Source organism: Podarcis muralis, chromosome 10 (genome assembly GCF_964188315.1).
Source record: "Podarcis muralis chromosome 10, rPodMur119.hap1.1, whole genome shotgun sequence".
In the NCBI taxonomy this organism is placed as follows: Eukaryota; Metazoa; Chordata; class Lepidosauria; order Squamata; family Lacertidae; genus Podarcis; species Podarcis muralis.
Genome location: NC_135664.1, coordinates 28,833,655 through 28,857,987, shown reverse-complemented (window position 1 = coordinate 28,857,987; position 24,333 = coordinate 28,833,655). Strand labels below are relative to the sequence as shown.

The window sequence follows — 24,333 nt, the reverse complement described above, 5'->3', positions numbered from 1 at the left end:
TGTATACATTTTAGAATTTTATATATGGATGTTTTATGATCACCAAACCTTTATTAGGCATTACAAATATAGGCTAAGTTGTAAAAGTGGACTGAAACTTCAGTCAAAAAAACGATAATGCTGGAATTGATCATTGGAACCCTAAGGATCCAGCACAAATGAATCTGCAAGATTTTGGCACTTGAAGTTAGTTTGTTATAGTAAAAGAATGCTATTTGCAAATGTATACTGTCTGGTTCAGAATTTCCACAAGGTGCAGAGTAACAGTGTTACCTAATCAGGAGGTATCTTTTGCTTATGATGCAAGTTGCTAGGCAATGGAGAAGAAGAAAAAATAACCAGGCTGTTCTGTGTTGGTGCTTCATAATAATAAGTCACTTAGCAGTGCAGGCATATTTAAGGGAGCCCAAGCCTTCTAAGAACACACATTTTTTTCTTACACTGTAAACTCACATTATCATTCACTTTTTGCTATTGTTGCTTGTAAAGGTAGTTTTTAATTCCGATCTTATCCTTCACCCTTCTCCCCTCAAAGTGACCCTAATACCATGAAACAAAGACTGCCTGTGGTTGTAGAAGAATATAAAGCAGACAATAGCAGCAAAACATCTGCCAAGTATGTGCAAACTAACTGCATAGGAAGGGCAGCAATATGATTGTATATTTCAACCTACAAAAAACACTCCCACAAGAACTGGGCTTTATGTAGCTGTAGGATCGTTTGAACTTGCTTGCCCAGTATGGCATTAGTGCAAACCTAACACTTGATCTCCTGGGATGCTGGCATTGCCAGCTAGGATACCAGAATTTCAGCCAGGTCACCTATATGGGAAACCAATTGGAATATGCCCACAGGTAGGGATGAAAGGATCTGTCAATTCCGTTTCTTTACATTTCTCATTTTTTCCCAGTCTTAAATTTGGTTCCACATTTACGAATTTTTGTTTTAATCTTAATCATGAAAATTATTCAGCATTTTAGTGAAATTTTCTCCTAATGAATATATTTTTGTGTGCACACATTGATGTACACATTTTGCAAACAATTTCTCCTAAGGCATGTTCTTGGTTATTTTTAGCCAAATATTCATTTTTTATGCACACATTCACCTAATACGTGCATTTTTAAAAAATGAGAAGCAGCATCGCAAAGTTCAGATTAGTGTGAATTTTAAAGTATGGCTCTGTTTCTGTTCTCATATAGGAACAGAAAGTGCAAATCTGATAAATTCAGCTTCCTATGAGAACTGAAATGAATTTCTCTCCATCCCTACTCACAGATTACATTCTTCTCAGGAGCATATGAATAAGCCTTCGTATGTTTGGCATCTTGACTATTCCTGTTCAATCAAGTGCATATCTGTGTCTATTTGGGGTCATCCTCTGGAGAAAAAAAAAAGGTATAACAGGATCTCAGGAAAGAGCAATGTGTTGCATCAGATACTGTGGTAGTACACACTATTGTTTGTTTACAAAATATTTATCCTAGTAACCTGTTTTACTTCTTTTCAAGATGTCATTTTGATTCATCCATGCACCAGTGACTGGAAAAAAATATACACATTGACCCAGTCAGATGTTTGGCACCAGGCTTTTAGCTTTGAGACAATGTGCGCCCAGCTCTGCATTTGAGGAAACCCATAGAGTTTGAAAGAGAAATACGAAATGACATGGTGTGTAATGCTAGGCCTTGCAAAGAGATGGGCACTCAAACTGGAGAGTAATGTAAACTGGCAGATATCAAGTTTAGAAACTATTTTGATTTATAAAAATTAGTGTCATACCCTAAAATTGGTTCAGGAAAGCTATGGGATAGCTCACTCATGTAAGGAAATGATAGCTACACAGACTCCTGTTTCCCTCCCACCCTGAACAACACTGAAATGCTTTCTGGTGACAACCATGCCACTGTGAGACATTGGGTGATTTGTAGAGATTAATATTCTTTCTCTTTCTCTTAACAGCGACTGGCGCAAAGCTAACTACATGTATAAAGTGTGGCAAGGAGCACTGGGAGACGGCTAAAACACAGTCATGTCTTCGGTTTGGCGCACAATTTCAGCTCTTCACGTGAACTACAAGAAACTGATATGCCTCTTGGTCATTGCCGTAGGTGTATGCCGCAGTGCCTCTGCAATGTGTCCTGCCGCTTGCATTTGTGCCAGCGACATCGTGAGCTGCACTGGCAAGAACCTCTCGAGAGTGCCCGCAACGCTCTTCAAGCACACGAAAAGATTGGATCTCAGTCACAACCGAATTGGGATTTTGGATCACGACTGGATGCCAGTGTTGCTTGATAAACTGGCCACCCTCATCGTCAGCCACAACGGCATCACGAGTATCTCTGCAGGAAGCTTTTCGGCGACTCCAAATATCAAGTACCTCGACTTGTCGTCCAACAGCTTGAGGTCGCTTGGCAGTCCTGTCTTCCAGGAACTGAGAGTTCTGGAGATTTTGTTGTTGTATAACAATCACATTGCCCATGTCGATTCTGCTGCTTTTGGAGGGATACACAAATTGCAGAAGCTCTATTTGAGTTACAATTCTCTCTCCCAGTTCCCGATCGACTTGTACATTGGGAAACGTAAACTCTCCGAACTTGTGCTATTAGACATTTCTTACAACCAAATCCAGTCGATACCCATTCACTACATGAGCTTAGTGCCGGCCAGACATCTTAGTGGGATCTATCTTCATGGGAACCCCTTTTACTGTGACTGCACACTTTACTCCATGCTAAACTTCTGGTATCTTAGACACTTCAGCTCGGTGGAGGATTTCAAGGCTGAGTACACATGTGTGTTGCGGTCAGGCTCCAATATGAATAAACTGCCCTTATTGCACGACAACTACTTGAATTGCTCGGGAAGCACCATCAATGGCTCTTTCCACGCGTTTGGCTTTATTCAGGAAGCTCAACTTGGGGAGAGGCTGATCGTACCTTGCGACACTAAAATCAGCGATGCAGGGACCCACTTTGTTTGGATCAGCCCAGACAATCAGTTTTTGGAGCCCAGCAAAGATATTGAACACTTCAGAGTATTTCTCAATGGGAGTCTGGAAATCGACGAGGTCCAATATGAGGATGCTGGACTTTATTCCTGCATTGCAATAAACAGGAAAAGGCTGTTGAATGAGACCATCGAGGTGAGGATCAATGTGAGCAATTTCACCGTGGACCGGTCTCACTCTCACGAAACCTTCAACACGGCTTTCACCACCCTCGCCGCTTGTGTGGCCAGCATTATCTTGGTCCTCCTTTACCTCTACCTGACGCCGTGCCCTTGTCGGTGCAGGTCCAAGAGAAGAAAAAGGCAGCCAAGCCAAAGTAACCCACATGCCTCCATATTGACCTCGAATCCTCCCCTGGACCTTCCAGCTGATGAGAAGAAAGCCAGCAGCGGCAAGAGGGTGGTGTTCCTTGAGCCCGTGAAGGAGCCAAAGCCAGGACAGAATGGGAAAGTAAGGATGTTTCCTGGTGAGAACATCATTGCGGAAAGTATCCTAAAAACTCCCCGAACGAAATCGGAATCCGATTCCATGAACTCGGTGTTTTCGGACACGCCTTTCATGCCGTCCTCTTAGCTTCCTGCCTGCGTTCGCATTGTATGGCTAACTCTTTCAACAGCTAGCTGTCCTGCCTCTAGCCAATCTTAAAAGAATAGGGGAAACTCTTTCAAACCAAAAGAAATGGTGAGGTCGTTCTGATAGGTGGTGGTTACATGCCCTTCATTCTGTAAACCTGGACCAGTGCTGGGGAGGAACACTTTGCTAGATGGCTTTTGCAGCTCTCTGCTTTGAAGAGGCCACATCATGGCAGATGCCACTGCTGTTTCAGTTTCTGTGCTTATAGGCATGTGAGTGCCGTTCAGTGAGTGGCGTTTGTGCACCGCTCCCATTCACTTCAGTGAAGCTTGTATTGGAGAGCTTCCCAGCAGATTAGATCCTTGGCTGCGTACCTGTATAGAATTTGTGTAACTGTAATTATCAGGGATCAGAACCACAATCAATATGGCTCCTAGAGCTTAGATTGATAGGGAAAGAGAGAAATAGCCATTTACTAAACTTCTGGTTTCTGCCTTTAGGCACTGAGCACATAACAGAAACAAAGGAAGTGATACAACAGAAATATTTCAGAATGGGCTTTTGTGTAAATTATGACCTGAGCTTTGTGATTTTGGGGGGAGAGGAGCTGTCATCTCCTTCTGAATACTAGAGATTCAATAGCCAGTAACCGAATGTATGATTATGTGGTATAAATAAACTTTCACCATATGAAAACTTTGACAGAAAACACTTGTCCAAAGTTACGATCTATAAACCACTTGAGCCTTTAATGTTTTTCTCTCAAAAGGGACAGCGCTTTGGTCCTATTAAGAAATTGGAGCCAGAGCGATGTTCAACAGCTAAAGTTTCCCCACCAGTGCACAGAGATGGGAGAAGCTGCACCTTTGGAATATCTGGGTTCCTCACCATTCTTAAAGAGACAGGAGCTATGTTGCTTCTGTGGCCACTTCAGCCTACCTACTTATTTTGAAACTTGCATATGTGGTGTGTGGCTTGAGGACAAAATATCTTAAGAGAGGAAAGCAGAGGATTCGTTTGGAAGTAAAGGAACCAGGGCTTGTGCAATTAGATGTTTTGTATATGAGCTACTGCACTTTGAACACTTTTGCTGACTTAATGAGAGCCATAATGGAAACCACCAATCCCAAATTGAATCCAGGAGCAGGAGCAGCCAGGCCTTCTCATTATCAGCGATGAAATGGCTGGCGTGTCCGGACATTGCCTTCTACAGCTGACGGGGGAACCTGGTTGCATCCAATTTCCCGGATTGCAGCCTTACTTGGAAGAGTCAGAGTAATTCGGCAGGTTTTTCAGAACATATTAATGTACCAATTTACAGGCATATAAATGACAATGTACCAATTTACAGGCATATAAATGACAATGTAATGAAATTTGCATTTCGTGGTTTGATATAGAAAGCGTCAATTAAGTACTTATTTCTAGGCTTAGCAGTTTCGAGAATTTTCCATTCCTAGCAGAAGAACTAGAATTTTGTAGGATTAGGCCTTTATAGTGATTTCCATCTGCTTTAGTATGGTTTTTGTTATAAAATAGACTACCAAAAAAAAAAAAAGCCGTGTTGTTTCTAGAAAACAAAAGACCCCAATATTTTAGTGTTGTATGTACTATTTGCACTCTGATCAAGTAGGTATACTTTGCTGCAACAGCACATGTTCAGCCAAGGTTTCAGTAGCATTGTGTCCTTGGGAACTGGGAGAAGCCAGCCTTCATGTTTTGCTTGCCAGTTGCAATCATCTTATGAAGGTTGCTGTCAAATATTTCTCATGTATGGTTCTGTATGGTGCTTGAAATGCCTTTGGGATGACCCTTGGATGAGTTTTCCCCAGTCCTCCCCCACTTCTCCATCCTCAACTGAGCCAACGAGAAGCTTTATATCACACCCCCTAAGTTGTGTTTGATGTCTGATGTCTGGCTGGCAAAGTTTCACTAACCCTGTGATGCTCTGTGCATAAAGTACTGTCCTGGCATCCTGGATCTGATCCGTTCCAATAGCTATGTTTCACTGGTGGCAGCGGTTGTTTAGTTTGAGCCTTGGAAGGACTCACATACCAGTTCATAAGATCAAACATAGGGCTGGGTGATATCCGGTTTTCAACTTTGTGATATATCACCACCTACACATTGCGATATGCCAATATATCACAGTGTCTGAAATAAGGATGGAGGTATGTGGAAGCATTGGCTGGCTTCGCAGTTTCCCCCCACATTGTGATTTTTGCATAGTGCTCTCACACACATCATGATTCACAATATATTGCCAGGTCTAAAATTATGAAACCAGTCTCACAATATGGACTTCAAACCAGTTTTGGATGATATATTGATATATCGCCCAGCCCTAAGCAAGGGTATCCAGTCTATACCCAAGCAATATAGCTATCAACTCTCTGTACTCAACTTACACAATTCCTGATTTCCTTGCTTCAGTTCTCCCTCTCTTGTACATGGGGCTGAGAGTGGTTCACCTCCCACAGGGTTCATTCTGGTGAATATAACTAAGGACTACTTGTGCAACATGGGAGCTTATAAATCTAAAGTAAATACATATAATTCTAAACATCCCTTTTCCTCAATATTCCCCATGACCTTCACCTAATTCTTTGATTCAGCATCAAAGTATCTTGAAATAACCTTTTTGACTAGCTGCAGTCTCTTATTTGGTGAATAATCAAGGGATTATACTGGTGCCGAAGGAAACTTTTACTGTCTTGGCCATAGAGATCTAAATAATATTTGTGGATCAGGCTAGATCTAAAAAGTTTGTAGTTCAATGCAGTGGATACCAAAATAGGGTAATCAGTGTGGTGTAGTGGTTAAGAAAGGTAGTCTCGTAATCTGGGGAACTGGGTTCGCGTCTCCGCTCCTCCACATGCAGCTGCTGGGTGACCTTGGGCTAGTCACACTTCTTTGAAGTCTCTCAGCCCCACTCACCTAAGAGTGTTTGTTGTGGGGGAGGAAGGGGAAGGAGAATGTTAGCTGCTTTGAGACTCCTGAAGGGGAGTGAAAGGCGGGATATCAAATCCAAACTCTTCTTCTTCTTCTTTTGCAAGCTGGAGTCCTCCAAAAGTTGCTGAAGTAAAACTCCCCTCAGCTCTTGCAAACATGCTCTCGATTCTCAAGTGCTCAAGGCATGGCTTACCATTTCAAATTGGTATATTGCTAAACTATGTTGATCCTGACTAATGCCATTTCCACCCTCATACAAACAACATTCTTATGCCTAACGAAGGAAAGCCACAGTTTCACTGAGGGAAAGGCGGAAAAATACCCAGCCAAGTGCCAATCGGGTTGAGAGAGAAAAATTAATTTCCAGCCCTGTCAACCCGTGACCCAAAATTGCTCAGTGAAGGCTCTAACCCAACAGTGAGAGGGCAAGAAGCTCTCAAAGCTCCAGGGGAAGCAGCCTTATATAGGCTTTCCCCTCCCCTTTTCAGCAAGGGCTCATGGGACAGCTTTTTCCCATGAGCCTATCACACAGAAAAGATACTGGGCGAAACCTTGCCCAGTATTTTCCTGCAATCTATGGACACAGCACCTCCAGGCAAAGTTACCCCATGCTTATTTGACATAGAACGGGGCCTATCAATGAGAGAGCCTTTTCAGTTGTGGCACTGTGTTGCTGGAAAAACTCTCCAGACAGGCTTACCTAATGCTAACCTTGAGTCATGTTTGTGGCACCAGGCAACCTCCTCTTTACTTTCCCACCCTTTTAAAACCTTGGCAGTTGCACAGATTCATTCTGGTGTGTTGTGTGTTGTTTTCGTTTCACCATGTGAGTTAACAGTTATTCATCGCATTCCTATGCATATCTATGCCAACACAAATCCCATTGCTTTCAGTGGAGCTAACTCCGGGGTAAATGTGTATAAAATTGCAGCCTTTTAATAACTTAATTGTCTAAAGCACCTTAGAAGTAGTTCTGGTAAAGTATAAAAATACTCTAAACAAAGAAATAAACCCTCAGGTTGTGACATTTTGCATAAGTGTGAAAGAAGAGCGTCAAGGAAAATCTTCCAGCCAGCTCACTGGATAATGAAGAATTTGCTGCTGACCTTCGGAAGAGCATGACCTAGCCTTATAAGAAAGCGTTGCTTAAGGAATCTATTTTTTATTGACGGAGAAAGAAACGTTGCAGGATTTGCTGCTGTGTGCCATCTGTGCATGGACAAATTGGACTGTGCAAGGAGGAAATGAGTTATTGTAAAGAAGGAACATTTTGTATTTTCGTCATGGAAAACTGGTGGAAACAACAGTGTTTGAGCTTTTAGCATTTGGTCTTTAACTGATAGGTTGGGATATTTTAGTTAGAAAAGCCATTACTTCCTAGAGGTTGGGCACAGCCGATTATACCCCTTTAGAAGTCCTATTCATTGCTCTGTGACTTCTGCAGGATAAAATCCATCGCTTTAAGTCACCAAATGATTACAAAATGCAAAGTAACATGAATAAAATAACCACTGGCTCTTGAAGTTGTTGTCCAGTTATGAGAACTGGAAATGAACCTCAAAATCAGCCCCTTTTTAATAAAATATGCTATGCTGAGCACATTCAGTTCCCAATATTTGGGGCAGTAGTTCTGGTTATCAAAACGTGCAAAGTGAATTGTTACTTCAGTAGCATAGATTTGTATATCATAGAAGAGACTGATGCTCAATCTACAGTGAGGAATAATTGTAAGAACAATCAAAGGCTTGCTGGATCAGATAAATATGAATGTTGAACTTGTTTTTAGCTTATGCCTTGTACTGATAATTTTAGTGTACATTTTATATTTTATGCAAGTTTCACAGAGGTCTTTAGAGTTAAGCAGTATGCAAATTCTGCTAAATAAATAAATGTCTACAACTATACATATTCTGAGCGCAGGCACAATGGTACAGCTGTTCTGGAAACACACATTCTTCCCAAAATTTCAGAGAGATTTTGTTCCACCAGTTTGTAACAGAACCGAATTGTACACAGCTGTGATTGGGTGAGCAGTTGTGAGGTGACAATCCCTTATCACCAGGTTTGCAACATTGATTTTCCTGTTTTAAAGAATGAGGGAACTAAATAATATTTCACTGATTGAATGTACATGTAGCGCTTTTGAAAGCGAAGCTGGAGAGCTCTTCTGAAGCGTACAAGATTGATGACGCAGTCAGTATTGAGTTGTCAGGAAGGACACTTGACAAATAAATTGCGAAGGTTCAGAGAAGCCAGGCTCAGCACAAATAAAAACAAAAACCCCACCCCATGCTCATTTCTGCTTCAGTGTATGCTTATACACAGTCCATGTCAGCTTGCTATTTTTTAAAAGAGCTAATTAGTATTGTTAAGTATTTGGTTTCACTCTTTCTTTTAGCCATTGCTTTGAAGTGTACTGCTATACAGGTACCGGTATTTCCTAACAATTTAAAAGCTGTAAATTTGACATTAGGGGTGGACTGGTACTGCAATTTGTCCATGTGTCATGCCCTCCTCCATCAGCCAGCCCTTGTGTCCGACCTGGACCCCGCAATCATCTTCTTTGTAGTCCTTCTTTGTGTGCTTCCTCCACTGAAGGTCTGGAGGGTGGCAACACAAGAGCAGGCCTTTTCTGCAGTGGCTCCCTGTTTGTGGAATGCTCTCCCCAGGGACATTCGCCTGGTGCCTTCATTACGTATCTTTAGGCACCAGGCGAAAATGTTTCTCTGTAACCAGGCCTTTGACTGATAAACATTCTATGGCCTTTTAAAGGTGTTTGTAGGAGTGGGGGCTATTGGTTGGCTTTTGTTTTATTATATATTATTTATTCTCATTTTGTAATTTTATGCTGTGGACTGCCCTGTGGTCTTCAGATGGTATACAAATTTAATAAATCTCAGACAGCCTAGAAAATGAATGGTTGCAGCTTTGAGGTATCCCAGTATTTTAAAATGATATCTTAGTGGGAACTGTCTTACTTGGCTCTTCTATGTTTTAAGTCTGCCTCTTATCATTGTTAGGGATTGTATACAATTAAGTAATACTCAGAGAAGACTCATTGAAGTCAATGGGCTTGAGTTAGTCAATGGACTATTTCAGTGGGTCAATTTCAACGATGAATGTGTCAGATAAAACCCCCATGTTTATTTGCTGGTATTACTGATATATTTTATTATTTATGCAGTGTGTGAATAATTTGATTGAACTGCTGAACATCACCCTGGAATGTTTTGAATGAGAATCATAGAATCATAGAGTTGGAATAGACCACAAGGGCCATCGAGTCCAACCCGCTGCCAAGCAGGAAACACTATCAGAGCACACCTGACATATGATTGTCAAGCCTCTGCTCAAAGACCTCCAAAGAAGGAGACTCCACCACACTCCTTGGCAGCAAATTCCACTGTCGAACAGCTCTTACTGTCAGGAAGTTCTTCCTAATGTTTAGGTGGAATCTTCTTTCTTGTAGTTTGGAATGATTAAGAGATTTTTTTAAAATGCTAAAGCACCATTAACAAAATACAAACTCTCAGTGTATCTCACCTATCTCCTAACTGTAAAGCAAATTCAACTCATCCCTTGAAAGAGCACATTTATGTAACCCACCAGCAGTAAACTAAGTTAGCTAAATAGGACCAAAGCACAGCCTCCATAGAAATTAATGCTGGCATCTAAATTGATAGAGAGGATTTAGGCAACACAGCTGATAAATCTCTGAGCTGAACATGGAGATCACCTTAACTTACCTTCTTGGACTTAGTAAATCTACTTGATGTATCATCATGACTAAAGCTGTTCTATGTCAGTAGATCAGAGTTTTCTCTTTGATGTAGTAGCTGCCTGTAGGTATTTTATTATGGTCCTGAAGCATCTGTTTGACATACTCTCTGAGGACTAAAAGTTTCCATGGATGTATTTTTATTTATTTTTGTCCTACGAATGCAAAATCATGATACATGTTGTCAAAGTGTTACATTATTCTAAAACGTGGAGGTCAGGTATTCAGAAGACTGCTCTGTAATTCCTCTGAGATGAAGACATCTATTTGTGCAAATAAAAAATAAAGATAAGATCTGTTTATTGCACACAGCAAGAGGGGAACATTGGTATATCCATGCTGGAAATGTGCAGCTGTACATACGTCCAGGGATGATAGCATTTGGCATGGGGCTATTATAGTGCTTAAATAAAAATTATTGAGTCTCAAACTAAAATGAAAGCCATAAATTCTGACTTTGCAATTTCAGCCCCCCGGTTGTATTTACTGAGTAGTTATAACATGCATACACAACATTTTCCTTATGTACCATTTTCTTTATAATGAGTGGTTTTCAACTAAGTCTTATTGAAATTAAGGGACCTAAGTTAGTCATGTTCATTAATTTCAATGGATCTACTCTGAATAACACTTAGTGGAATGCCACCCTATGTCACATGATCTAGGCTCAAATCCTAGCCTTGAAGTGCTAGCATTAATTTGAGCCAGAGATTGCTAGGAGTTAAGTCCAATATCCAAAACACCAGAATATTTTTTGTGTATAATTGTGATAAATTATTCCTGAATTTACCCTTGGATTAGCGGAGAGCTTCAATAAAGAAAGCAGAATATTTATTTCCCATTCTAATGTATTTTCAGCTTCTTACCCTCTTTTTTAAAAGATCAAACAGCTATATGAAGAAACAGCAGGTGCGTTGATATTGTCTTCACAAGTTCCTTGTGTTTATATTCTCACTTTGTGTTGCATACGCTCTTTTTTTTCTGTACAAACCTTTTTTTGTATTTCTTTGTAGAATGATTTAAATTGACTGGAAATAAATATTTTCCCATTAAATCTAATGGATGTCGTGACCTTTGCTGAGTGTTAACAGTCTCTCTAAGTGAATGTCAATCTCTTCTATCAAGCACGCACAATGGGAGTTTCTTTGGAATATGAATAAATGTGCATTTTCAGCCTCCAGAACAGCAGGTGGCAACATAATGCAGAAGTGTATTAAAACACAGGGCGGGGAAGTTAGTCACTCCTCTTGCTTCAAGTAAATTTACTGGGCCTGTGTCAGCTGTGGTCGTCTCTATCCCAAAGGTTGTGAAAAGCACCCTTCCCTTCATGCATGTTCAGGCTCATCTTTTAATAAAGCAATTCCATATTTCAGATATCCCGGTTTATTCCAGTTTCCTTCTCTGAGTATCAGCAGTGAAAGATAAAAGCTCCTACAATTTCCATAATGAATGGCTAAATTTAGAACACGTTTATGAAAATGTCACGAGGGCTAATTGCTGTAATTTTGATATTATCCTTTGAAAAGCGAAAGCCTCAAAATAAGCCTTTTTTGGATCACAATGAGAGACTTTTTAAAACAGGTACAGGGGTAGCCAGCACAATGGCCTTCTGATGTTGGTATGCTACAACTTCCTTCAGGCCCTGCCAGCAAGACCAATGGTCAGAGATGGTGAGATTTGCAGTCTGGAGGGCACCACATTGCCTACCTCTGATTTTAAAGAAAGCCAACGTAGTTTTGCTTTCCGTGAAGATTAAGAAGGGCTGCCCTCATACACACTTGTCCTCTTGTACACTCAGATGTACACACAGGTCTTTTGGGAGCAGGGGACTTGAGTAGGAAGTATCGTCCTGGCTCCCACCACCCAAACACAAACAGAGACACTTGTAAGTAAGGAAGATCTTTCTTCAGACAGGTGATGGCACAGACTCAGCAGCAGAGGCTCAGCAGTCATCATTTGGGAGTGATGAGTCTCGATGCCCTCCCCACCATGCTCTTAAAGAATTGGAGTGGCATGCTCACTATCGGAACTTGCTTGTTTTGTGGGAATGTCAAGGTTGCAAATGTGCTCCCATTAGGGTGGGTGAATCTGCTTCTATCTACAAAGGCAGCGCCTGCTTCTTGACAACTAGATGCACCCTCAAGCTCCTGTTTTCAGTCACTGCCGCCTCCTGTTCTGGCTCTCCAATCTCCACAGAGGCTCTCTGCAGGAACATCATGGAAGAGAGCAGACTTCTCTCACTTCTGAAGCAGCTGAAGTCAGGTCAGAAAGGAGCGATTCCCCCGGCCTTGAAACCAGGTCCCCATCATTCAGCCCTCATCCCCATTTCTTCCTCCTTCTCCACTTCTTATCTCAGAGCCTGCCAATCCAAGCCCAATCCTAACAGCGCTGTGAGGAGCCTACCCACATTCAACAGAATGGACACACAGGTCTGTGCTCTCCATTTTAATGAATGTGTACTACATTGCAGTTCCACTGCTGGAATAGCTTTTCACAGTGATGCTTTCCAGTAGTTTGCACAAAATTAAAGCATTTTGCCTCACCTTTGCTTGGGATGAATATATATGTAATCATCAATGTCTTGATAAACTCCACAGTTCCCTGGAGTTCCCTGACTGACTGCAGTTTGTTCTTTGCACTCATAACTAGAAGTCTTCTTCTGTGGGCCTTTACTGTTTCTCGATCCATCAGTGTTAGCAAGACCAGAATACCTCAAAACCCAACATCCTGCTCCAGCATAACACCGTCAGGCTGAAAGCATGAGATATAATACTGTTTCCAGAACCTTCTAGTTGCTAAGCCTTGACGGATGAGGGGAGAATTTATTTCTCCTTTGTGTTGTGGGTGTTTTCTCACTGGCTACAGCAAGGACATCTTTGGAGATTTATGTCTGCTTCATCCCATGATATCTCTTGCTTCATAACCTGACAGTTTATTTATTTTGTTGACGCATTCAGATTACAGCATGTTAAGTCAAGTCATGTCAAAGTTATGGCTATTGGTATCCCATTACTTTGGTCCCAACTGGATGCAAGATAGGGGTTGTCCTGATGTTTTAGGGTTTGAAAATCGGGGGTTCTGGGAGAAGAGGAATGAACCCTTCTCTCCACTCTATTCCCCTGATCTAAATACGGTACCCTCACTACCCCCTGAAACTGTATTAACTCCCTGGGAGAACACACACAAGTAGCTGCAAGGAACTAAAGTCATATCAATGAGCAGAAAACAGGAGGACAGTAGCAAATAATTCAGAAGGTCTGTGCCACTTCCCTGATGAGTCACTACCACATACTGGGATGGGGAAGGGAAGGGAAGGCAGCAGTAAGGTGCAGGGTGGATTTGATTAAAATCGAATCAAATTAAATCATGATTTAAATCACTAGTCAGTAAGACTTGATTTAAATCTTTTTTTTTACAGAAAGACTCATTCTTGCTGGTATCATCTAAATATTTACAACCAGATGAAGGTTTCATTTTTGGAATAATAAATCTTCAGAGTAGTTTTTACAGTTATATCAAAACTATTTAACTAAAACAACAACATTATAGCATATGTATCCATTTTTGTTAACTGATGTGGTTAAACAATTAAAAAACAAAACCTTAGACTGAGTTTTAGCACACATGAAAAACTTAAAACAAATCCTAATTTCCTGATGAATAGCATTTGGACTATAATAGAATAATGTAACTTAAATAGAAAACTACGTTTAGAAAGATTTTTCCTCCGAAAGCATTTTTTAAAAAATAATAATAAATAAATCCAATTTAAATAAAAAAAGCCAATTTAAATCAAAAAAGCCAATTTTATTTTTTTTTAAACATTGATTTTTATCCACACTGATGTGGTGCTAATGTGCCTGCTGGAGTACCAGTTTGGGTCTCCCAATGCATTTGATTTGCACCACACTGACCTTGTCTCCCTCCCTCTGTCCCAGTATGCAGCAATGTCTCAGCTGGAAGGAGGTCAGGTCAGCAGCACAGCCCTACTGCACTCTCTGATACTGGGGATGGGGAGGTGGAATGAAAACAAGCATGGCTGGCCAGCTGCAATGTTTTGTTGTAGGTTCTGTTTGTTTCTCACCACACATGGATTCTTTCATGACATCCCAAAGCGCATTATTTGTTCTCCTGGAACCGCAGAGTACTTGGAATGTAAATATATAAACAGAGACACTGGTATTCTCTTCCGCAAGACAAACTGTCTTTGGTAATAAATTTTTATAGCAATATTAGTACATTAAAAAAAAAACACCTAATTGAACCAAAGTTTTTCAATACCTTTCACCACCACCATGACCCTTGTCCTGAACCTTTTTGGCTATCACTTTAACCAGACTTGCTTAAAAAGCTTTTCTGTTTTCAAATTGTGCTTATTGTACCTCTCCCATTGAAATCAGTGAGATTTAGATAGGCTTAATATCATGCGCATCTTTTGTAATCAAATATTTTCTTTCTTTCCTACAAAGAAGGGGGATATTTGATCCAGCTATGACTAGCATATGCTGATGTCTTCTGTTTATTTTCTGGCATAATAGGATAGTTTGGGTACAAAATAATGTTTCATGTACCGTACTGTTCTTATTTAAAATTCAGTATGCAGAATTTGGTGAATCCTATCTACCACCCATATGCTCAGCAAAGATAAGCCACCTTCATTTGTGGAGTGTTTCACGTTATTCTTTTTTAAACTGCTTTTTCAAATACAGTTTTCCTCCTGGTCTAAGAAAATGATCTGTTTAGTAAGAAACTGCCACTATTGGAAGACTTTTAGCCTCTGCCTGTCTCTCTCTCTCTCTCTGTTCACCAACTTAATTACAATTCCAGAGAGGCCTTTTGCTCTGACCTATTTCAAATCAGTCATGAAAATAACAAGCATCTTCAGCATCAGCTTGAGCAAGCATGTTTTCAGAACACCCCCATCTTTCATCCTGTCATTTCCCAAATCCAGAAGAACAAACATAGATACTTGGTCAAATTCTGGTTGTAAATAAATTTCAGTGGTGCATAGGTTTTCAGATAAATTGTATCATTTTCCCCTCCACTGCATGATGTAGAAATTCCAGCTGTGTAACAGATATGTTTTGTTTTGGATGTTCCTCTCCTTCACTGCTGATAACTGAATTATTGTAGAACATTGAATACTGTTCATTTGGATATTCATCTGGTATTGGATTACGGGCAACTATTCTCAACAAACTCAGTGGAGTTGTTGCAGGGAGATTTAAAAAAATAATAATTCACAAAGCTTGTACAGATCTGTTCCTTCCCATCTACTACCTCCTGTTCTTCAGGGTACTCTCAGAGACTGCTATCCTGCATGCAGTGAGGTTATTCAAATCCCACTGAAATTAAAAGGAATTAATTGTAATGCTTAGTGCTGATCCTGGATGATATTTTGAGTTTATAAAATTACTTTATCTGCAGAACTGAATCAACAATGGCAAGCAGTGTTGGAAAGCAAACAACGTAATCATATTTTAAAGAGTTCTAAAATTAACTCATAATTTGGGGCTGCAGAAGGACTTCTAAGGGCAACAATGCTTGATTCTTTCCAACTGTGTTGGAGCACTCCAGCTTTATTTGGGTGTTCAGATAATGCGTATAAGCAGTCACGTGACAGGGAGTGGGTGTGCAGCCCCTGAGCCCCTCCATCATATCACCTTGATCCTATTTATAGTCTTCCACAAGTTTGAAGGCAAGAGTCTGAATCAGGGAACATTCTCTATTCACAGAGCCTCTCTGCGTAATTTAGAACCCTGCACAACCAAGGTTCTAATTTTCACAAATGGCCTCCACAAGAAGAGGCCTTCTACCCTCAAACTCCTGGAGGGCTGTAAATGGGATGAAGGGATCCCACTGGAGAGGAGGAGGCTTGGCAGTGTCCCCCAAACTCCCCTCTCATGATTGCTTGCACAGGAGTCATTAGAGTGCCTCAGTAAAGTCAAACTGCACTTCAAACAAGAGAACCACAATCACTAGTTGAAATCAGTGGTGCTTAAATGTGCCTCAACTTAGCTGGCTCTTCATTAATGCTGTCAGCATTTATGTGTGGCTTTGTCCTATACCCCAGCCATAGGAGCCAACTCCTAGGGTCTGAAGCCCCTTCAGCCACCTCTAAAATATTTGAGGGGGCTAGGGCCCCCAAAGTTGATGGGCATTACCATTCAAATGGTGTGTGTGTGCCATGTCTTGTGAGCAATTCTGTAGAGTGGGGCTTACATCCCCCCCCCCAATATTTATTCCCATTGGCACCCCCAACCCAGGTGTTTCAATGCATTCTGAAATCCAGTTTTAGGAAAGCAAATATTCATTCTTTCTCAGTACCCTTCGACAGCAATGTGTGATATGATTCTGTGGGAAGTAGATGAGTCCTGCCTTTACTGAGAGACACATTTGTCCCATCTGTGTTTTTAACTTAGTCATAGTCATATTTTTGGGAATGATAACTAGGTTTGTTAGGGTGCTTGCTTAGAAGATATCTTCAGATTCCTCTTTCAGTACAGACCTCTGGTAGGACAACACAGCAGGTATAACTGTGTTGAGTTGGAGGGGGCAGGCAGACTCTGGGGGCCCTGGGGTGTGCCCCGCCCCTCTGCTGCAAGGAGCTCAGTGATGGCACCCAGGGCAGACTGAGAGGAGCATTACACAGCTTGTCTCACTGTTTGAGGTTTAAAATATTAATTTCTTGATAGGGGTCATCTTATACATGGGGGCATCTTATAGACGGAAAAATACGGTAATAGTTCCTGGGAAGTGAACAGGATGTTCTTCCATGTTACAGGTAAATGGTAGGTGAGGAACAGATGGTTTAGACCGCTTATCTTTCAAAAGGTGATAAAGCCAACAGCTGTAGAGTACACAAGACCTACAATGCTAGTTTTATGATTAATTCAGCAATGGTGATTTAAAAAGAAAACATATACAGCTACAGCAGAATGAGAAAGAAAGATAAAAACAGCAGATCAGCTTGTGCCATCCACAGAGGAGCTTACATGTACGCAAAGCCCTAATGCTGTCTTTGCTTTTACTTTGTAGGGGGAAAGATGGAAAGATTTGCTGTTCCAACAACGGTGACAGGGTTCAGTCATCCCCGGAATAAATAGATTTATTTGTAGGCAGTAATGGAAATTTGATTCATACAGCTTAATTGTCATCACATAAACCAGTCAATTTGTTAACCATAGGATGTCCAGGCTAACTTTTTATTTTGAATCTTACAATTCAAGTCAACAGATTGTCTGAAAAATAAACTGAATGATGGAACAGACACAGGCAGTAGTGGCATGAGAGAGAGAAAAGTTTTTAAGGGGGGGGGGGGCAGAAGGGTTAAAGTGTATTTCAAGTTTCCTCCCACATGTCAGATTTCTGAAATCATGGTATATATCAGATTAACATTTTACTCCTAAATGTATAATCTCTCCCATTGATGCGAATTCTGCGTAAGAATCCTTTATTGTCCAGTTTATGATTCAGTTATAATTTGTATGTGGAAAATACCTTTCCTTCATTTAACCACTACATGGGTTTAGCAGTGAGGGGAAGGATGAGCAGCAAAGCAGAGCCGCTCCTACCATTAGGTAGAATGAGACAGGTGCCTCATGCAGTTGATTTGTGGATATTATGAAAGGGCAGTCAATGTTTACTTAGTTATTTCATTATTCCTTTATTTTATTTTTCCTCTCAGGGAGAAGCACTTGAGGTTTTTCTGCCTCAGGGGCCACAATACCTTGGTCAGGTATAGACACTATGTCTCTTGAGTGGGCTGGGGGTGGCATTTGCCAGCTCACCTCAGGCAGGAAAATGCCTTGAGCCTGCTCTGGGGGTGAGCTACTGGTATAGAAGGACACCCTCCCCAATGCTCCCTGTGGATACTGAGTGCAACATCCATAGCAATTCTTGGTCTCTCCAGTGGCTTCAGACTTAACAATTGCGACTTTCCTAGAATCAGTCAAACAAACTGTAAGTTTTTGCACTGATGTATCCCCAACACAACCCCTTGCAAAATGCAGATATAAATATTCTCCGCCGTGCCGCTTTTACTGCCTGTGAAAACATAGCACCTCTTTTAAAACATTTATTCCCTGTTAGATGTGCACTTCATAGTACTCAGGCTGCTGTGATTTTAGCTCATTCATATTGTATTCGCAGTACAAAACAATCTGTCAGGCTTTTTGTTGGAGGCTTAAATCTTCTTATGTGAGAAAAGTGTAAGCAGCACACATCATCATCTCAGAAGCTAAACTTTCCACCAGTTATTCATACCTTGAAATGTGTTCTCTAAATATCCTTAAGCACATGGGGTTTTTCCGACATCTTAAAATAAAAGCCATGTTGTGCAACAGTGATGGTGCTTTCAGATATTTTTTTTAAAAAACACGCTTAGAAAATAGATGCCTTGCTTCCTAATATTTGGGTTCTTGTATATTATCAAAAGGGACGTGGGTGGCGCTGTGGGTAAAAGCCTCAGCGCCTAGGACTTGCCGATCGAAAGGTCGGCGGTTCGAATCCCCGCGGCGGGGTGCGCTCCCGTTGCTCGGTCCCAGCGCCTGCCAACCTAGCAGTTCGAAAGCACCCCCAGGTACAAGTAGATAAATAGGGACCGCTTTCTAGCGGGAAGGTAAACGGCATTTCCGTGTGCTGCTCTGGCTCGCCAGAGCAGCTTCGTCACGCTGGCCACGTGACCCGGAAGTGTCTCCAGACAGCGCTGGCCCCCGGCCTCTTGAGTGAGATGGGCGCACAACCCCAGAGTCTGGCAAGACTGACCCGTACGGGCAGGGGTACCTTTACCTTTACCTTTATATTATCAAAAGTACTGAAGAGATGAAGACCCCTTCTCTCCAATACGTTTAAAACAGCACCAAATCATTTTAAATAGTCATGGTTCCCCGCCCACAATATCCTCAGATCTGGAGTTTGTTGACCACATTCCCTCCCTTAGAGCTACAATTCCCAAAGTTCCCCAGGAAGAGGGGTTGACTGTTAAACCACTCTGGGAATTGTAGCTGTGAGGGAAATAGACATCTCCTAACAACTCTCAGCACAAACTACAGTCTCCACGATTCTTGGGGGAGAGCCATGACTGTGCAAAGTGATATGGATCTGCTTCAAATGTATAATGCAGTTCTGTTCTTTGAGGGAGGGAGGTACAATCTCTTGAGCTCATCCTGAATTGAGGTTGGAGTCTAGAACAGGGTGGGGAACTTCAGGGCCTGGGCCCAAGCCCCTCCTTCTCCCCAGGCCACACCCCCTCACTGTCCCTGCTCTGTGCCCTTTAACTGCCCTTGCTTAGTTGGGATGTGTCATTGAACTGTAACAATGCCTCTTGCTCACCTGGACAGATAAATGGGAAGTATGTAAACCCCAATTTTATTGTGGCTCAGTTGTCGTCTGCTGTACAAAGGTAACCATCTGGCCCTGCTCATCATTGGCATGCGGCCCTCAGAAAGTCACCCAGAAGGAAATGCAGCCATAGCACTGGAAAATTGTTCCTCATCCCTGTCCTGGAGGGTTTACAAACAGCGAGGCTTACATTTTTGAAGCATATGTTTCACATGGTTTACCAGGTTTTAGGGACTGCAGCTGCCATCTATCTGTAGCCAGGAAAGGCTTTCATTTTTGCTAGAAATACTAACATGCAGTTGCACAAATTGCTTTGCGCATTTTAATTTTCCCGTACTACAGATGCATGCTCAGCGTTCCCATCTCTTCTGGGTTAATTCTCCATCAGACATTACGACAGAAGTGCAGAAAAGCAGAAGCACAACAAGGAACTCACACATCCCCTTGGAATTTTGGATTACTCCACTCACACACTGGAGCTCAGATACTTCAGCCTCAAAGGTTTGCATGGGGATCTGAACCCCAACAGCTGAGGGGGGGGTTGATAACTGGAATGTTTCAACCTCCACACTTCTTGCAATTCATGAAGCTCATGAAACTTTGTGCAAGTCAATATCTCTCAGTTCACAGGTTGGCGGCTTACCCAGAGGGGTCTTGATGAAAGTCTCTGTCCCAAAGCCAAGTGTGGGGCGGAAAGGCTTTAGAGCTTCCAGCAGTGACCTCAGAGGGCCACCTAGATAGACCCGCATCTTCAGGTGGTCCCATAATCCCAGGTATAACTCTGCTTAAGTGTCAGCGCTCCACCTGGAGGCTGAGAATGGATATACACCCAATGCCTGAGCCAAAGCCTACCTATAACTGTAATCAATAAAAGTCGTGGCCAATTTTTGTCTAGGCCTTTGGTCCCTAGGGGTTGCAGGTCCCTGCGAGTGGGTCTACAACTCAGAAGAACGTTGTGACACTAAATGCAGTTCTGAGCTCCATGACAAAACAGCTGGGTGCAACTTTCATATTTAAAAGAAACCATTAAAAAGAGAAATCCAGGTATTATGAAACAGAGCAAAGAAATGCAGGTTTTGTTTTTACTCACAATATGAAGCAATTGACCCCCCCCCCCCCGCTACCTTAGCAGACTGGTTTTTCCATCCTTAGCAACAAACAAACAAAACCTTGAAGGGTATTCCTTCTAGACATCATTCCTCACAGGGTGTGTGACCTTGAATGACAGTTAGATTAGTACCCCAACTGTGAAGGTTTATCCCATGCAAAGGGTCATAAAACCACTTGGCAGGTATTACTCCTGAGGTGGGGAGTTTTCTGTTGAAGATTCTACCTGTAGTATTTTTAGCATACAGAAAGGCAATGTTCTACCTGTGGTGTTTTCAGTAGCCTATAAAGTAAATACCATGAAACGTGTTAGGAAAACTTCGTCACGACTGTTAGCAGCTTAGCAGTGAAAATAAAAAAATGATGTTATATGCAGTAGAAGGAAGTTCTACTTTGATTATATGAAGAGATCACAGTCCATGGCATGCTCAGAGTTTAATAATAAGGAAAGAAAGCAGAACTTCCCCTAAATTATTCAAGACATCTTTTGGTAGGTATATATAGAACACTGTGGACACTTTTGTAGATACTTGTAGATTGTAGTCTGGAAGTTCATTATGCTTAATAATATGTTTGACATCAATTGATTCTTTATCATGTTTTTTTCCCCTGTTGGCTTTGGGATGTTGCTGTTTGGCTTCATTACTTGATTTACAACATGCTCCTTCAGAGTGAAAACTTACTTAATTAGAAGTCACAGTCAAGAATCAGCAAAAACCACCCACCAATAATACACAGCAGCTGGTAAGTGCCTTTTTCTTCCTCTCTGATTTTAGTGGATGGATCAGCCAACAGTGAGACCCAAGCAGGTTTCTGACAATAATGCATCCATTATTATCTGTTCTGCCATGTCAGGCGATGCGTTCTCTTGTACATGCTGTTGCTTGGCCAGACTTACATGCCTGTGGTCTTATAAGAGCCTTACAGAAGGACCATAGCTCAGTCACAGAGCACTTGGTTTTCATGGAAGAAGTCCCAGGTTCAATCCTTGGTGTCTCTGGGTAGTGCTGAGAGAAACTTCCAGGTCTGAACCCTTGAAGATGTTCTGCTAATTAGATAATACTGAAATAAATGGATCAATTTGCTGAATAAGTATAAGGCAACTCCCTCTCTTCCTTAGGCACTTATAAACCAAATGATAAATAAAATAAAAAGCCTGTCCATTCACCTATAATAACCCCTAGCTCTCTTCTTTGCACTTCTACTAAATGCCAAGACTGTACTATAGCATGCATCTGTGTTTTACAGCTTCCCTAGTTTTCTTTGCCGCAAAACCAATTTCATTGCTGCAAAACTCCATTCAATCCATTTTCTTCCATTTATTTCTTTCCTGTTTATTTTTTATTTTCAAAAACATACGCTAATCAATCAAAAATGCAAAAAATGCAAAAATGCAAAATAATAACCATAAAAAGAAAACAAAAGTCACATGGGTGTATTATTTGTTTTCATTTTCTTCCATTTCTTAACGTGAACAAATTAGTATGGAGAATAACTTTATGAATATGTCACAGAGTAAAAGCCAAATTTGTGATCAGTTAATCTGTCCATTCCCTAATGGAAATTATAGATATATAAGACTCCCCTGCATGCTAGGTTCTGCATCTCAAATCTCAAAATTTAGCTAGGACATGTGTGAAAACTAATGTAACCTGACAGTCTCTCATTAGATGCATAACTAATAGGGTCTCAAGTGGATTAATTATTGAATCCTAATTAAGTTTGAACTTATGCTATCTAAATATGTCCTGGTCATGCCTATTTCAGAGCAAAAGAAGGAAGGAAGGAAGGAAGGAAGGAAGGAAGGAAGGAAGGAAGGAAGGAAGGAAGGAAGGAAGGAAGAAAGAAAGAAAGAAAGAAAGAAAGAAAGAAAGAAAGAAAGAAAGAAAGAAAGAAAGAAAGAAAGAAAGAAATTGGCATCATCAGGTGGAAGGTCCCTATATATATGTTTTAATCCATCTACTTACTCAGCTTCCTTCAATTTCTACATGCTGGAACCTGAATCAAATTTACAAAATATGCACTCTGGCACATTATATTCGTTCCATACACACAAAAGGGAAAAGGTACAGCCCATCATCTGTCATTTTAATATTGCTTGTTGGGATGGTGGATAAGAAGTTGCATATGCTGCAAAAACGGAGTCCTGTTAGGGTATGGGAAACGGACATGACTATGACGCAGAGGTATTTAGAAAGGACCTGAACCCTGAGTAATCGAGGCAAAATTGTTTTCAAGCAGTTGTGCTGCTCCCAGCTCTGCTGTCAGACACTATTCAAGCTGGTAGCATTTTCATGTTCTAGCTGTCAGTGGTAGTTGCAGAACGCAGCCAGTGGGAATACTTTGCAAGAATATTTGCAAAATTTGGCAAAGTTTTTTGCTACTACTGAGAAAAAGATTGTTGGACTGCGCTGGCTGGTGTAATGTTGGTGCCTTCTGTTGGTTTATCGACTCAGCCGTGTTACAATAAACTTACCCGAGAATTGTCATCCTAGAGCAGACCGAAAGTCCATTTTGTCGAGCAATTTATCTCTGATAGATGTGGCATTTCCAAAGCAATACATAAAAATTGTGACTATTTCCTATTGTTTGTCCCCAGTATGTGGTAAACACAGGTCTACTGCCTTTAAATACAAAAAGGTTATTCTTAGCTTATATATCGATAGACCCATTTTCTGTAAATCCTTTTTAGAAACCCATCTTAGGGAGCCATCTCTGCTAATGGACATGGTCGCATTATTTGGTAATTCCTGCCATCACGCTGCAGAAATATCTAAGTGTCCCTTGACTTTCTAGGAAGTTATGAGGCAATCTTCATGCAAAATTCATTTCAGCAGGATTAAAGCTCGTATAGTGGTGTTCATACCTGAAAATGGAAATTAGGCATCACCTCTGTGTACTTGAAACTTGCAGTTTTATTGCCTCAGCACTAGTTGCATTTGGTACACAGCAAATTCCATTAGGTGAAACCTCATAGCTAATCTACGATGAGACATTATTATGCAGGACTACACTAAAATCAGGAACAACAATTCTCAATGTGTGGATTTCACATCTATAAAGTTGCAAAAGAAGATTGGTGTAATCTGCCACAGGTAGTTATTCTTTTGGATTTGGAGACAATAAGCTTTTGGATTTGGAGACAGCTTCACTTTTGGGTGCAGTTCTTTTATTAAGCTACACAGCAAATGTTAGACATCCCGGCCCAACTGCACTGGCTGCCATTTAGTTTCTGGCCCCATTTCAAAGTACTGGTTTTGTCCTACAAAGCCTTGAATGGCTCAGGACCACAATACCTGAAGGACTGTGTCTCCCATATAAACCATCCCGGACTCTGCATTCATCACCTGACTTCCTTCTTTGTGTGCCTCCTCCACATGAGGTCCAGAGGGTGGCAACACATGAACTGCCCTTCTCTGTAGTGGCTCCACATTTGTGGGATGTTCACCCCAGGGATGTTCGACTGGTGGCTTCATTATCTATATATTGTAAGTGCCAGGCAAAAACATTCCTCTTCAACCAGGCCTTTGGCTGATTAATATTTTACAGCCTTTTAAATGTGTCTATGCA

At 41.3% G+C, this 24,333-nt stretch overlaps 1 protein-coding gene across 2 annotated transcripts in view; it reads left to right on the top strand.

Moving 5' to 3' along the window:
• The window catches only part of AMIGO2 (adhesion molecule with Ig like domain 2), a 29,649-nt gene extending 18,264 nt beyond the window's left edge, over positions 1-11,385 (top strand). Inside the window, exons 2-3 of one of the 2 annotated variants that reach the window (XR_013394341.1) lie at positions 1,964-4,905; positions 4,936-11,385. Coding sequence is in view for 1 of the 2 variants with exons in the window: in XM_028747125.2 (XP_028602958.2) it covers positions 2,034-3,584 (1,551 nt within the window). In the remaining variant the exon portion in view is untranslated. Of the gene's footprint in view, positions 1-1,963 lie in introns of both variants that reach the window. The other variant, XM_028747125.2, reaches the window with a different exon arrangement.
• Positions 11,386-24,333: the final 12,948 nt, after the last annotated feature.